Consider the following 16,456-nt stretch of genomic DNA (forward strand, 5'->3'; position numbering starts at 1 on the left):
GGCACGGTTGGGATCTGCTTCAGTTTCCCTCCACAATGTAGGCCAGATTCTGATGGGGAGGTGTATTCGCCCAAAACCCTGCTTCTAAGGCCAGTAGATAGAGCCCAGATCAGCACTCTTGGGACTGTCACTAGTTCTGTCCCTAGAGGTCTCCGTGGAGGGAACGCTTTTCCCTCTCTGCCTCCATCCAGGGAGCCAGGGGACGAGGTGGTGGCACGTAATGCAGACTTGGGTTTCCCACGCAGACCCGTGAAGCAAGCCTTGAACAGTTAATAGTTTCTCACAACTTTAAAACACGTCTCCTTACCACCCCCCACCCGCGGCCCCCAGAATAACTCCATACCCAGCAGCCCCACAGAGGGGTGCCACTGCCAAGCCAGCAGGATTGCTCACCCCTCTGGGATCCCCCACCCCCAGGCTCCCAGGGAACCTGTTCTCCTTTTCACGTTGCCCCACCTCCATCTCGTATGTATCTGTATCTTAACTGTTTTGCTTTGTTTTGTTTTGTTTTTTAAGTCTTTTTTACAACTGCACTCAGGGTGTATTGAAGTTCCCAGGCTAGGGTCAAACGGGCTATATATGCCACAGCCACAGCAATGCTGGATTAGAGCAGCCTCTGGGACCTACACCACAGCTCATGGCAACACCAGATCATTAAGCCATTGACTGAAACCAGGGATACTAGTCAGGTTCCTTACAGATGAGCCACAAAGGGAACTCCTTAAAGTCCCTGGCTTTGACTTTATCTCCAAGACTGCTCTGCCTTGAAGCCCCTGTGTGTACACACACACAAACACACACACACACACTCTTGTGCACCTTCCCTCACCTCCCTGGGGAGGTCAGCAAGAGCCAGGTCTGAAAGCTCTCCCTTTCCAGACGATAGGGCATCTTTGGGAAGTGAGAACCAGAAAACCTTCAGGTGCCTCTGAGGGCCATTTTTTGATTCTTTTGTGATCAGAGAGGGTAAGAGATTTGTGCCAAGTCACACAGCATGATCTAGCCAGAGCTGAGAAAGGAAGGCTCTTTCCACAGCCTCATGCCATCCTTGGGCAGGCCTTGGGATGAGCCAGTACCAGAGCCAGGATAAGCCGCTCCTCATCTTGGTGAGTGCCACCGGGCTGCCAGGCTCCAGATCTGTGGATAGGCCCCTCGAGCACGCCTGCGCGGGGCAGACACCTGGGGCAGCGGTAGGCAGGTGTCCCTGAGTGTCCTCGCGCGCATGCCCGGTGGTGCGGGGACCCAGGTTGCAAGCTTTGCCGGAGCTTCTCTTCTCCTCCCCTCCTGTTATCGATCAAGGCCTCTCCAAGGGGAGTTTGCCTGCCTGCTCCAAGGAGCTGAGTGGGTTCAACTTTCGGTACAGAATTCTTCAAGGGAGTTGAGGGAAGAGAAATCTTCATTTAAATGCAGATACAGGCTTCTCACCTGGGACTGAGGAAAGTTTTTTCCATTAAAATGCTAATGAAAGTACAAACTGAGACTCCAAATCCTCAGCTCACAGGTCCCCCACGCCCACCCCCGCCGCTCCATCCCCCGTCTGCTTCCTCACTCAGTCTTCCGACCCTCCTTCCCTGCTCCTCCCCAGACCCTCTTTCCCTGCCTTTATTTCCCTGGGGCCCACACATCCCACCCCGAGGCTCTGGCTGCTGGTGCTTCGGGGCAGCTCTTGGAGAGGCCTGTGGAAGGGGCCACTCACCTTTCTGAAAGCAGCCAGCCCTGGAGACTGGAGAGGTGGTGGAGAACTCCAGCTCTGGAGTCACCTCTTAGGCCACTTTTTTGCTGTGTGACCTTGGAAACTTTACTTAACATCTCTGAATCTTCTCTGTAAGATGGGTAATCATGCCTACCTTGTAGAATGGATTGAGAGATATAGATATAGACATGGATATAGACATAGATATATCATGACAGATGAAGGTATAAACCCATCATTAAAAGGTGTTTAGCTATTGTTATTTTGACCGCTGCTGGTATGGAGGTGCCAAGGCTAGCCTGTCCCCACAAGCCTCAGTAGACGGCCCCTGCTCTCCGGGAGGCCACCGTGCCTAAGGGTTCTAGAAGGCAGTTTTTAGACGGGGGCGCTGCCTCCTCAGGCCAGATTCTTTCCCACACAGACGCTGACTCTCTCAGACCTGAAGCCCAGCCGGGGGCCCATGTCGGGGGGCACACAAGTGACCATCACAGGCACCAACCTGAACGCGGGCAGCAACGTGGTGGTGACGTTCGGGAAGCAGCCCTGCCTCTTCCACAGGTAACTCGCCCTAGGGGCGCTCCAGGGTTCCAGCAGAGGGGCCAGGGGCGGGGGCTGCGCAGGACCATCCTCCGCTCTGAGAAGGTGGCCCTTCTCTTTGGGAGACGGCTCTCTGGCCCTCCTTGGCTGTGGATGTTGGGTTTAGCCCGGGACCTGTATGGAAAGTGACCGTATGTGCACATTCTTTTTCTCACATTCTCCCCCATCATGTTCCACATAGTTCCTGTGCTACGAAGCAGGACCTCATTGTCCATCCACTCCGAATGCAGTAGGTGGCATCTACCAACCCCAAACTTGCAGTCCATCCCACTCCGTCCCCTTCCCCCCTACCCCCAGCCACCACAATCCAGTCTCCATGTCCATGTTCTGTCTCTGTTCTGGGGACAGGTTCATTCGTGCCATATTTTAGATTCCACATATAAGTGATATCATGTGGTATCTGTCCTCTTTCTTTCTTTCTTTCTTTCTTTGTCTTTTTAGGGTGGCACCCACGGCACATGGTTCCCAGGCTAGGGGTCGAATCAGAGCTGTAGCCACTGGCCCACACCACAGCCACAGCAATGCGGGATCCAAGCCACATCTGTGACCTACACCACAGCTCACGGCAACACCAGATCCTTAACCCACTGAGCAAGGCCAGGGATTGAACCTGTTTCCTCATGGATGCTAGTCAGATTTGTTTCTGCTGAGCTGTGATAGGAACTCCAGTATCTGTCCTCTTTCGGACTAACTTCACTTAGTGTGAAAATCCCTAGTTCCATCCGTGTTGCTGCAAATAGCATTATTTTGTTCCCTCTTTATGGTTGCGTTGTAGTCCCCTGTGTATATATACCACATCTAGCAGTTTAACACGAGTTAAACTTCAGCTCTGGAGGACCTCTCAGCTCAAGAGAAGGGGCAGAGCATGAAGATGTGGTTCCCACAAGCTGAGACAAGGGTCAGAGATGAGTCCAGCCCAGAGAACAACCTTTTAAACTACCCACTGTGCCAAACCTTAGGGTCCCATAGGGCACACTTTGAAACCTAGGGCCCCTTCCTTCAGGTTCGCTCCTGGCCAGTTGCTGCAGAGCCTACGGGGACTGCTGAGTGCTGGCCCAGGTTGAACCTCCAGGGGCAGCCCACTTTCCCTCCCCCGGTTCCACCATCCATTCCTAGAAGGGCACGCCTTCCACGAGCCAGGAACCTGGGGGCGGGGCTGGGGGTAAGGAGGGAGGCCGGCAGAGCATCCTGTGATGTAGGGGCTGCTCTCTCTGCAGCCTCGAGGTTCTGCAGAGGGACGCTTGCCTGGGAGACAGCCGTGCTGAGGGCAGGGACAGGTGTGAAGTCAGGCCAGGCCTTGCATGAGTGTTCAAGAAAAAACTGGTTCTGACACTTGCTCAAGTCACAGGGATAAAGGTGCTCAGGACTATCACAATAGTGTCAGGACTGTCACAACGGGGAACAAGATGGCTTGACTCCCAGGACAGCAGACAGCTGGGGATTTACAGCCGAGGCACAGAGCCAGGGAGGCAGTGGATGGGAAATTACTAAGAGGAAACGAGGTTAGGAGGATTCTGGCTAAACTGGCTTCACGAGGCTCTTGCTGCAGGCAGATGGGGTGATCAACAGTGAGGGATGAGGAATTGGATGAAATATCAAGTCCTCAGATATCAAGGCGTGTGTATGTTGTGTGTGGGTGGGGGCTGGGGCTGGGACTCTTGCTAAACTAAGTTAGGAGGATGCTTGCTAAAAATGGGGCTGGGCAAGCCCAAGACAGGGCGCAGGAAGCAGCCTAGTCACAAAAGGGACTCAGAGGAACCCTCTAGAGTTCAGTCAAGGGGGAGGGGTCTTTGTCCGTAGTTGTCAGGCTTTATATCCAGGGCAGCACTACCCGCTGCCTCTGAGGAGCCTGGTGAACATCGAGGGGCGTGGGAGGGCCCTGACTCGGGACCACTGATGCCCAGGAGCCCAGCTCCCCATCTCCCTTGCCTCCAGGCGTTCTCCATCCTACATCGTCTGCAACACCACGTCCTCAGATGAGGTGCTGGAAATGAAGGTGATGGTGCAGGTGGACAGGGCCAAGATCCACCAGGACCTGTTCTTCCAGTACGTGGAGGACCCCACCATCGTGCGGATTGAGCCCGAGTGGAGCATCGTCAGGTAGGGGTTCCCCCCCTTCAACTCTCAAAAGCCCAGGGAGGTTCTGCGGCCTGGTCCTGCTGTGGATCTGATGCACCTGGTGGCGGCGTTCTGAGGGCCCCCCCAACTCAGACCTTCCTGCCGGGGCTCCCTCCTTCCACAGAGAGCATCTCTGACAGGACCCGGCCCTTGCAGGCCAAGCTCTGACCAGCAAGAGCCAACAGCCCCTGACTTGGCAGGCAGAAGGTGCTGCCAAGGGCATCTAATGGCAGGGCCCCGGTGACCATTGGGATGCTGCCGTATCAGGGGCCATGGAGGGGATGGACGTGGGGTCAGCAGGAGTGGGTGCAGCCCAGCTCCACTGCTTAGCAGCCAAGTGACCTGAAAGGTTGTTTAGCCTCCCTGGGTCCAGGGTTTCTCACCAGCCAAGTCCCTCCCAGGACACTGAGAGGATGACGTGAGGTCCAAACCCCTGCTGGCCTCCCTAACCTGTCCCCAGCCCTCCTCTCTGTCAGCTCTGGAGGACCTGTGGGGTCAGGAGAGGAGGCAGAGCATGAGGATATAGTTTCCACAAGCTGAGACAGGGTCAGAGATGAGTCCAGTCCAGAGAACAATCTTTTTTTTTTGTCTTTTTGTCTTTTTGCTATTTCTTTGGGCCGCTTCCACGGCATATGGAGGTTCCCAGGCTAGGGGTCCAATCGGAGCTGTAGCCACCGGCCTACGCCAGAGCCACAGCAACGCGGGATCCGAGCCGCGTCTGCAACCTACACCACAGCTCACAGCAATGCCGGATCGTCAACCCAATGAGCAAGGGCAGGGACCGAACCCGCAACCTCATGGTTCCTAGTGGGATTCATTAACCACTGCGCCACGACGGGAACTCCCTTTTTTTTTTTGGTCTTTTTAGGGCCGCACCCCCGGCATATGAGGTTCCCAGGCTAAAGGTCAAATCAGTACAGTTGCCAGCCTGCACCACAGCCTAGTCGGATTTGTTTCCGCTGCGCCACAATGGGAACTCCCAGAGAACAATCTTTTAAATCAGGTTCAGCGAACGCCAGCCTGGGGGCCAAATCTGGCTGACTGCCTGCTTTCAACAATAAAGTTTTATTGGAACACAGCCGTGCTCCATCATATGTTTTGTCTGCAGCTTCTTTCTCACCACAGCAGCAGAGGCGAGTAATCGAGACAGACCACGTGGCCCCAGAAGCCTAAAATATTCACTCTCCGGCCATTTACAGAAAGAGTTCGCCACCTGGCCTCACACCCAAATGAAAGGCAGCCTTTAGGAGATGCCCTTGGTTGTCCTTGGCAGTTACTCTCTAAGACTCCAGCCTTCCAAGCTTTAGCTGTGGTCTGAAAGCGGACTGTAAGGTGCCAAGGGGGCCAAAGAGCCCATTAAAGCTATTCCAGGATTTGGAGTTCCTGTCGTGGCTCAGTGGCTAACGAATCTGACTAGGAACCATGAGGTTGCAGGTTCCATCCCTGGCCTTGCTCAGTGGGTTAAGGATCCAGCGTTGCCATGAGCTGTGGTGTAGGTTGCAGACGCGGCTCGGATCCCGTGTTGCTGTGGCTCTGGCGTAGGCCGGTGGCTACGGCTCCGATTCGACCCCTAGCCTGGGAACCTCCATGTGCCGCAGGAGCGGCCCTAGAAAAGGCAAAAAGACAAAAAAAAAGCTATTCCAGGACCTGGTGAATCCAGGAAGTTGGCACGGCCCCTTATTCTTAGACAAACTCTGCGGATCCTGAAGACGTTCACGGCCTGGTTTAATTCCGTTCTTCCTCGTGTCACTGTCACAGCAGTAGCGATGTTGTCCTTCCTGCCACTTGACAGCTGCTCCCAGTCATGGGCACACCGAGGCTGGAGGCACGTTCCGAGGTGGCCGGGGCTCTAGTGGTTTCACTGCAGTTAGTGTCGTCTGGGATGGGATGGGCTCTGCCGAACACGTGGCTTTACCCCGCTCAGGACAGACTGGGTTACTGATGCACGATGCTAGGGACACTGGGTACACATGTGGTGAAGTGATGATTGAGAAGATCAGGAGATGGCCGGACACCAGAAGCTCATTTGCCCACACTGCCAGGGCCAGAGAGCCTGTCTGGGTCACGTAGGAATTTAAGACGGTAACACCGTGTACAGGTGGGGAGATGGGCGGAGGGGTAGAGAGGATGCGGGGGTCAAGGACGCTTTATCCACAAGCTTCTGACCACTTAGCTGTCTTAGATTCCTCTTGAAGATGCTCCCTTGCCTGTAGATAAAGTGACTGGTCCCACCAGGGAAAATAGCCGCCATCCCACATCGGCTTCTCAGTGGTCCTGAGGATGAGACAGTGGCATCCAGGTTTCCACTGAAAAGCTACCCAAAGATGAATTTCCTCATACTCAGCATCAGCACTCCTCCTGCTGACACCCCAGGGGGCGAGGGTCCCAGAACGTTGCCTGTTTGCCTTCTTACAGGAGGTTCCCCAGTGTCTGGGTCTCAGCCTGTCAGGTCTCAGCCAGCTGAGACCTCTAGGTGGAAATTTGTGGTCCGATTGTCCTGGGGAGGGGGCTCCGACTTTGGAGGGTCTGGTGGAGGACGATCTGGAGTGAGGCTTCTCTCAGGCCAAGGCCAGTGTGAAGGAAATTCCCCGAGGCTGGTGGCGGGGGGCGGGGGGGGGGTCAGGGCGGGGAAAGAGATGCCACAGGGGTTGCAGAGAAGCAGCTGGCTCAGGCCAGGGGGCCTCAAGTGGCCAAGAGGGCCATGCTGCAGACCCCCGCCTCCGTGGGGTGTCCAAGCTCTGAATGAGCTCGGCGCAGGGTGGCCGCGGACATCTGGTCATCACTGTCTTCTGCTCGGCGGCTGAGAGCTCACCCTTATTATTATGCAGTTAGCTTGTCATCGTCCCTGCGGACATTATCGCGCCCCCGTTATCATTGTCTTCAATGCCGCGAGCCCTGATTGATTATCCTCATCCCCTCCCTGTGTTTACATGCCTCCTCCTTTCTTCCTCGTCAGTGGGAACACACCCATCGCCGTGTGGGGGACGCACCTGGACCTCATACAGAACCCCCAGGTCCGTGCCAAGCACGCAGGGAAGGAGCACATCAATGTGAGTCCGGGGCTGCCCACTTGGCGGGGGGCTTCCCTAAAGGGGGCGGGCTCTCCGAGGGCTCGGGCCGGCCCACCCCAGACACCGATGAGCCACCATGCGTGATGCCACTGGACACGGGGATGGCGGGATCAGGGAGCAGGCCCGAGGCCACTTCCACACCCTGGGGTACAGGCATGGAGAAGCCATAGCTTCTGGGTTTCTAAGGTTTCAGACCCTTCTTCCATCCTTGTGACCAGCCCCCAGGGCCCCTCCCTAGCTTAGAGGTCCCACAGCCCCTGCCACACCCGCTCTGGGCTGAGCCCGGGTAGGTGCCAGCTGTAGAGCTGGTCTGCGGAGCCGTCATGTCCACACCACGCTGTCCTGCAGCGCCCAGGGAGACGCGGTGGGTGGGTGAGGCTGCGCGTGTGCAGAGCCCTGCTGCACAGCCTCCCTGTTCCCCTTCCCTGCAGCTTTGTGAGGTTCTGAGTGCTACTGAGATGACCTGCCAGGCTCCAGCCCTGGCTCTGGGACCCGACCACCAGTCCGACCTGACAGAGAGGCCCGAGGAGTTCGGCTTCATCCTGGACAACGTCCAGTCCCTGCTCATCCTCAACAAGACCAACTTCACCTACTACCCCAACCCTGTGTTTGAGGCCTTCGGTCCCTCAGGGATCCTGGAGCTCAAGCCCGGCACACCCATCATCCTAAAGGTAGAGTCGGGTGGGGGGAGGGGGCTGCTGCCTGCAAGGGGGGCTTTCTGAGTCACAGAAGGGGGCCCGGAGTCCTGGGCTTCTGCCACATCTCAAGACCGGCATCACTGGCCAGCAGAGGTGGCATTGAGAGCCCGGACTCTGGTCTCTGCTCTCCTTGAGTCTGTTCTGAGAGATGCGCTCATTCTGGGCCACAGAGATCCGCTCAGGGCAGCCAGACCCACCCAGGCCATCTGACTCCCAGCATTGTCCCCTGAGACCAGGACCTGGGAGGTCAAAGACTCATACTGCTTCCTCCTGAGCAATCCTTTGCAAACCACCCTAGAGGGCTTCTTTGGAGTATGGATAGCAAATTAATTTTAATTCTTTTTTTTTTTTTTACTGATTTTTTAAATCATTTTTTTTTATTGACGTACAGTTGATTTACAATGTTGTAGTTTCAAGAGTGCAGCAAAATGATTCAGTTTTACATATACATATGCACACACACACACACACACACACACACATATATATATATTCTTTTTCAGATTCTTTTCCCTTATAGGTTATTACAAAATATTGAATATAGTTTCCTGTGCTATACAGCAGGGCTACAGTAGGGATAACACAGGGAACTATATCCCAAACTCTTAATTTATCTCCTTCACCCCAGTATTTGGTAACCATAAGTTTGTTTTTTTAAGTCTGGGGGCCTATCTCTGTTTTTTTTGTTTTTTTGTTTTTGTTTTTGTTTTTTTTTGGTCTTTTTGCTATTTCTTTGGGCCGCTCCCGCAGCATATGGAGATTCCCAGGCTAGGGGTCCAATCGGAGCTGTAGCCACCGGCCTACGCCAGAGCCGCGTCTGCAACCTACACCACAGCTCACGGCAACGCCGGATCGTTAACCCACTGAGCAAGGGCAGGGACCGAACCCGCAACCTCATGGTTCCTAGTCCGATTCGTTAACCACTGCGCCACGACGGGAACTCCCTATCTCTGTTTTGTAAATAAATTCATTTACATCATTTTTTATATTCCACCTGTAAGTGATATTTTATGATATTTGTCTTCATCTGACTTACTTCACTTAATATGATAATCTCTAGGTTCATCCATGTTGCTGTAAATGGTGTTATTTCATTCTTTTTTTATGACTGAGTAATACTCTATTGTGTATATCTCCCACATCTTCTTTTTCCCCTTTTTCGCTTTTTAGGGCTGCACCTGTGGCATATGGAAGTTCCAAGTGAGGGGGTGGCATCAGAACTGCAGCTGCCAGACTGTGCCACAGCCACAGCAATGCTGCATCCAAGCCACATCTTCAACCTATGCCACAGCTTGCAGCAATGCTAGACACCCAACCCACTGAACGAGGCCAGGGATCCAACCCACATCCTCATGGATACTAGTCGGGTTCATAACCCGCTGGGCTGTAGTGGGAACTCTCTACCACATCTTCTGTATCCAGTCCTGTGTGATGGATGTTGAGGCTGCTTCCATGTCTTCTTGGCTATTGTCAATAGTGCTGTTATGAAACATGCATGTTTTTGATTCAGATTTTTCTCTGGATATAAGCCCAGGAATGGGATTAAGGGATCTTACAGCAACTCTTTTTAGTTTTTCAAGGCACCTCCATACTGTTTTCCATAATGGCTGCATCAGTTTACATGCCCACCAACAATGTAGGAGGAGGCCCTCTTTTGCCCATGCTCTCCAGCATTTACCCTTTGTAGAGTTCTCAAGGATGGCCATTCTGACTGGCGTGAAGTGGTACTGGATATCGCCTTTTTTTTTTTTTTCCCCTGTTAACATTCTTTTCTTTTTTTAATTGCTTAGTTGTTAACATTTTTTTTTCACATCTGTAGTTGTATAATGATCATAACCATCTGATTTCTCAGGATTTCCATCCCACAGCCCAAGCACATCCCCCCACCCCCCATACTGTCTCCTCCAGAGATCATAAGTTTTTCAAAGTCTGTGAGTCAGCATCTGTTCTGCAAAGAAGTTCGTCTGTCCTTTTTTCAGATTCCACATGTCAGTGAAAGCATTAGATGTTGGTGTCTCATTGTATGACTGACTTCACTTAGCATGATAATTTCTAGGTCCATCCATGTTGCTAAAAATGCCGGTGTTTCATTCTTTTGAATGGCTGAGTAATATTCCATTGTGTATATGTACCACATCTTCTTGATCCACTCCTCTGTCGATGGACATTGAGGTTGTTTCCATGTCTTGGCTATTGTAAATAGTGCTGCAGTGAACATTGGAGTACATGTGTCTTTTCGAGTCATGGTTTTCTCTGGGTAGATGCCCAGGAGTGGGATTGCTGGGTCAAATGGTAGTTCTATGTTTAGTTTTCTGAGGAATCTCCATACTGCTTTCCACAGTGGTTGCACCAATTTACAATCCCACCAACAGTGTAATAGGATTCCTTTTTCTCCACACCCTCTCCAGCACTTATTGTTTGTAGACGTTTGGATAATGGCCATTCTGGCTGGTGTAAGGTGGTACTTCACAGTGGTTTTGATTTGCATTTCTCTAATCAAGAGTGATGTTGAACATCTTTTCATGTGTTTTTTGGCCACGTGTATGTCTTCTTTGGAGAACTGTCTGTTTAGATCTTCTGCCCATTTTTGGATGGGGTTGTTTGTTTTTTTGGTATGGAGCTACAGAAGGTGTTTGTAAATTTTGGAGATTAATCCCTTCTCAGTCGATTCACTTGCAAAGATTTTCTCCCATTCTGTGGGTTGTCTTTTCGTGTTGTTTAGGGTTTCCTTTGCTGTGCAGAAACTTTTCAGTTTGAGTAGGTCCCATTTGTTTATTTTTGTTTTTATTGTCAATACTCTGAGAGGTGGATCTGAGAAGATGTTGTTGTTTATGTCAGAGAGTGTTTGGCCTATGTTTTCCTCTAAGAGGTTTATAGTGTCTGGTCTTATATCTAGGTCTTTAATCCATTTGGAGTTTATTTTTGTGTACAGTGTTAGGGAGTGTTCTAATTTCATTCTTTTCCATGTGACTGTCCAGTTTTCCCAGCACCACTTACTGAACAAGCTGTCCTTTCTCTATTGCATGGTCTTGCCTCCTTTGTCATAGATGAATTGGCCGTAGGTGTGTGGGTTGAATTCTGGGCTTTCCTGTTCCACTGATCTATATTTCTGTCTTTGTGCCAGTACCACACAGTTTTGATGATTGTTGCTTTGTAGTATAGCCTGAAGTCCTGGAGCCTGATTCCTCCAGCTCCATTTTTCTTTTTCAGGATGTCTTTGGCTATTCTGGGTCTTTTGTGCTTCCAAATAAACTTTAAAATATTTTGTTCGAGTTCTGTGAAAAATGTCCTTGGTAATTTGATAGGGATTGCATTGAATCTGTAGATTGCCTTAGGTAGTGTAGTCATTTTGATAATATTAACTCTTTCAATCCATGAGCATGGTATATGACAATTTTTTTGTTCATTTGCTTGTTTTTAGGGCCATACCACGGTTCATGGAAGTTTCCAGGCTAAGGGTCAAATTGGAGCTACAGCTGCCGGACTACACCACAGCCAGTGCAATGCCACACCCAAGCTGCATCTGCGACCTACACCACAGCTCACAGCAACGCAGGATCCTTAACCCACTGAGCCACTGGGCGAGGTCAGGGATCAAACCCCTGTCCTCACGGATACTAGTTGGATTCGTTATCACTGAGCTGCGACCAAAACTCCTGCCCCATATGACAATGTGAATTAACTGATAGTGACTACAGCTCTGTGTTGAGAAGGAGTCTCAGGCTGCATTGGAATAAGCTGAACAGAGTGCCTCAATTATTGATTTCCCACTGAGGAAGGGCAGCTAGTACTGTATGTGTTGCCAATTTAGGAGGCTTACTAGAGAAGGTGGCCTTTCTCCCAACTCCCCAGAAGGATGGGACCTCTGGCGGGGGCGGTGGGAGGACCCGGCAGCCGACTGGAGCTGTGCTCCTGACCGTGGGCTGGGAACTCAGGCTTTCCTGTCCATGCAGGGCAAGAACCTGATCCCACCCGTGGCCGGGGGCAACGTAAAGCTGAACTACACCGTGCTGGTTGGGGAGAAGCCATGCACGGTGACGGTGTCAGACGTGCAGCTGCTCTGCGAGTCCCCCAACCTTATTGGCAGGCACAAAGTGATGGTGAGGACGACGGGACCCCAAGTCTGGATGGGGCGGGCTCGAGGGATGCTGCAGGGTGAGCAGTCCGGCGCCATCCTGGGCCACTAGGGCTTTGGGGAAAGGGGTTCTGGCCAAGGAACACCCCCAGTTCTTTCTCCCCACCCTGCTTCTGACTTCTTTCTTCTTTGTGGTCATTTTCTCCATACTGCCTGGGGCTCTAGTAGGGGCGGGGAGAAAGAGCATTCAGGGCCAAATCACCTCTCACAGGCCAGAGGCCCTTCCGGAGAGGACCGTTTTGACCCAGACAGGATGTAATAGAGCTTCCCGTGCCTTTCCTTCCTGCGGCCCCAGTCCCCAGGGTACCTACCAGTGGCCTGGGGTTGTTGCCTGGGATGCTATGAGCCCCCAGCCAGCTCCCTCTCTCCTGGTGTGACCCCCCCCCAGGCCCGCGTCGGTGGCATGGAGTACTCCCCGGGGATGGTGTACATCGCCCCGGACAGCCCGCTCAGCCTGCCCGCCATCGTCAGCATCGCTGTGGCCGGTGGCCTCCTCATCATCTTCATCGTGGCCGTGCTCATTGCCTACAAGCGCAAGTCCCGAGAAAGCGACCTCACGCTGAAGCGCTTGCAGATGCAGATGGACAACCTGGAGTCCCGTGTGGCCCTGGAGTGCAAAGAAGGTACGGGGTGGCTGGGCTATGTGTGCGTGTGGGTGTGCAGGTGTGTGTGTGTGTGTGCGCGCATATGCAAGCACGTGCATCTCACATACAAGCAGCAGTGGGCAATGCTGGGCCTGCCTCTCCTGCCTTCAGAACCTCTACCTCTGGTCTCTGAGCCTGAGCCCAGGCCAAGCCCACACCTCCAGGCTCTATTCGGACAAGGCCACCTGAGGCTGAGGCCTCCCCTCCTTCTCCTTCAAATGTCCCCTCCCCTCTTCCCCCGACTCAGCCCGGGATCATCTTAGACCTCACCAGAGCAGTTTCCAGCCCAGGATCCTGGCCAGGTGGGTTCTGCACGCCCCGCTCCGGGAGCCCTGGAGGCGTCTTGCCGTGACACACACAGGCAGTCTCCCGCTCCCTGGCTTCAGAAAGAAGGTGAGGCTGGAGGGCAGACCTGAGATTTAGAAAGAAGAGTGTTTCGCAGCTTGCATTTTTAAAAATCATCCACACCGCCACGAGGTGAAATCCGCCGCACTAAATCCAAGAAGGAAACTTAGCAGTCAGAGCCTTGTGACCCCCAGGAGAATATCGGCGAGTCGCCCGGGAAGGTCTCAGCTGGCCCTTTGTGCAGGTTCCCACTCGGAGAGCAACGGGCCTGTACCTGGGGCTCTCGAATTCCCACCAGAGGGCCCACGATCTCTGATGGGAAAGCGGGTCCCTTGCATCCCCTCTCCACATCCTCAGCTGTCAACACAGCATCCGCCTTGTGGGACTGTTAATTACTGCCTTTTATTATATTTACGCTGCTTAATTTTTTTTCTCCACAATGTACTCTTCCCTCTAATTAGGTGTAGTGATTAGAATCTCTTTTATGTGTGCCAGGCTTTGAATGTCGGAGGCGCTCAGTGACTTGAAGGAAAGCTGCAGACCTATAAAAAGCCAACTCCCTCTGCCTCCTCCCCACCAGCTGAGCACCCCAACTGGGAGCGGGCATCGGCGGGGCGGATCGTGGAGCCAGATTCCTCTCGGAATGTTCTGGAGAGGGAGGAATTAGCAGTCAGACAGGGAGTCCTGACTTGGGGACTCTGGGAGAGGGCTGTCTGCATGGGTAGGAAAGAGATGGAGGGCAAAGGACATGTAGGATTAGCCTTGAAAGGATTTTCCAGGGGTGCCCAGGGCTGGCTCCTGAACATCGAGAGGACAGCTTGGGTCCAGGGGAGGTGACTTCCTGAAGGCTTGACTGTGAGCCAGGCCACCACCCACATGCAAACTCAGAAGAGTCCCAGCCTGGGCCCCTCACAGCCCTGACCTGTAGATGTATAAGCACACAGACGTGTGCACACATACCTGCAGACTCTCACTGACTCACACCCAGGCGGTTACTCATGCTCTCACACTTGCTCACACACACACACGCACACGAGTGCTCATCATGGATTTTGGTGACAGTACCTGCTAAAAGAAGGCTTACTGACTCCCTTTCACACACATGTGCACACATATTGGTGGAAGTTCCACTCAGATGTGTTAAGGTTGCTCTTCCTTAAGAGTCACTTTCCTTGACAAGCCCCCCTCACCCCATGTCAGCATGACTGGGCGTGCATAAAGAGAGCCTCATGGAGGGGTCTGCAGCCCCCCCTCCAGGGGTCCCGGTGGCACCCCTGTTGTTCTGTCAAACTAGAAACGTTGATAACCTCAAGGCCAGGGAAGCCAGGGTCTGCAGGCCGGGAGTCAGCACTGCTGGGTGCAGTGGGGCCTCCCTGACAGCTCCTGGGGCGGCTGTGTTGTGGTCCAGTCATTAGCAGAGCCCCCTGGGCACAGGGCTGGCTTTTCAAGGCCCCTGGAACCACATTGGGCTTGTGAATCCCTTTTGAGCCCACTGAGTATTTTTTTCCCTGTCTCTGTCTCTGTAAATGGAAAGAAGTGTTTAACCACCATCCACTGTTCTTTGCAGGCGCGTGTTAACCCATCTCAGCTGTGTGTGCATGCATGTGTGTACGTGTGCACGTGCTGAGGGAAAAGGTGAAGGAGGGAAGGGCCAAACACAGCACCTCTGGCACCTCCCGGGGCGGAGGGCAGCCCTGGAGGAAGGCTGTGCCCAGGCCAGAGTGAGATCACACAGCTATGTAATGACCTGGGGCCACGTGGAGAACCACCTTGGGGACTGTGGGCTGGCGGCTCCGTGACCATCCGGAGGCTGGGCTGCCTCCACAGAGCATAGTGCCCATATGCAGATCACATACTCCACTGGGCAGCATCAGCGTGAGGAAGGAAGGACCAAGGTCCACCCTGCATCTTTATCCAGAGGGATAGATCAGTTTGGCAGAGCCTTCATCTGGCTCCATTTGCTGGTTTGATGGCTCCTGTAAGCTGCATGGCCCAGACCTGGGGCTTCGAAGAAATTGTTCTCAACTCCCTTAAGGAAGCCCAGTGTGAAGCCCAGAATCCGGAACAGACCCTCCATCACTGGAGCCCCCCACCTTCACTGCCCTGTCCTGCATTCTACCAATCCCCCAGCATATTTGCAAATCAAACCCCTCCTCTTCAGAGGCGGAAGCCCTCCTGGTCCTAGCAGCAGCTCAGATCCGTGCCAGCCTGCCTCGCGTTCATGCTTTGGAAGGAATTTGGCTCAAGACAAGCTTCCTCGTGGTGCATCTTTCTTCCATTCTTTTTTTTCTTGTTTTTTTTTTTTTTTTTTTTGTCTTTTTAGGGCCACACCCATGGCATGTGGAAGTTCCCAGGCTAGGTGTCAATCAGAGCTACAGCTGCCAGCCTACACCACAGCCACAGCAACGAGGGATCCAAGCAGCATCTTCGGCCTACACCACAGCTCTTGGCAGCGCTGGTTCCTTAACCCCATTGAGCGAGACTAGGGATCGAACCTGTGTCCTCATGGATATGAGTTGGGTTCGTTACCACTGAGTCACCACAGGAACTCCATTTTTCTCCCATTCTTATATCCTTCACCTCAGCTACTTAAAACACCCCTCTCCTTAGTCCTGCGCTGCTGTGGTCCACTGCGCATGTCTCCAAGGGCCTGGGAGAGGGTTCTGAGTGTTGAGGCAGGTAACTCTCGGGCTGGCCCCATCCAGCAATCTCGTGGGCTTCTCTTTGTTCCAGCCTTTGCTGAGCTGCAGACGGACATCCACGAGCTGACCAGTGACCTGGACGGAGCCGGGATTCCCTTCCTGGACTATAGAACCTACACCATGCGGGTGCTGTTCCCAGGCATTGAAGACCACCCGGTCCTCCGGGACCTCGAGGTGAGGGGCAGTTCCGGGGGCTAAGGCCTTTCACGTCACAGTGTTAGGACAGGGACACGTGTGACCACGTCCAGCTGCAGAGGAGAGTCGGCTGAAGCCAGGGAGGGGACGAGACTTTCTCAAGATGTCCCCCCACCCCAACTTGTTGGTGTCAGCCTGACCCCAGGGAGGATAGGAAACTCAGAGCAGAGGTGGGCAGAGGGCTTTGGGTCTTAGGGGGTCATGGATACCTTGAGAGCTGGATGCAAGCTGAAGACCCTCTCCCCAGAAAAACTGTCC

General features: G+C 53.3%; 1 protein-coding gene across 1 annotated transcript in view; it reads left to right on the plus strand.

Annotated features, from left to right (window-relative positions):
- Nucleotides 1-16,456, plus strand: part of PLXNA4 (plexin A4) — a 458,094-nt gene that overhangs the window by 393,461 nt on the left and 48,177 nt on the right. The window contains exons 15-21 of the mRNA XM_047763901.1: nucleotides 2,115-2,251; nucleotides 4,226-4,390; nucleotides 7,365-7,458; nucleotides 7,911-8,150; nucleotides 12,131-12,277; nucleotides 12,701-12,935; nucleotides 16,035-16,177. Of these exons, the coding sequence (XP_047619857.1) occupies nucleotides 2,115-2,251; nucleotides 4,226-4,390; nucleotides 7,365-7,458; nucleotides 7,911-8,150; nucleotides 12,131-12,277; nucleotides 12,701-12,935; nucleotides 16,035-16,177 (1,161 nt within the window). The remainder of the gene's footprint in view (nucleotides 1-2,114; nucleotides 2,252-4,225; nucleotides 4,391-7,364; nucleotides 7,459-7,910; nucleotides 8,151-12,130; nucleotides 12,278-12,700; nucleotides 12,936-16,034; nucleotides 16,178-16,456) is intronic.

This window comes from Phacochoerus africanus, chromosome 16, assembly GCF_016906955.1.
Source record: "Phacochoerus africanus isolate WHEZ1 chromosome 16, ROS_Pafr_v1, whole genome shotgun sequence".
Lineage (NCBI taxonomy): Eukaryota > Metazoa > Chordata > Mammalia > Artiodactyla > Suidae > Phacochoerus > Phacochoerus africanus.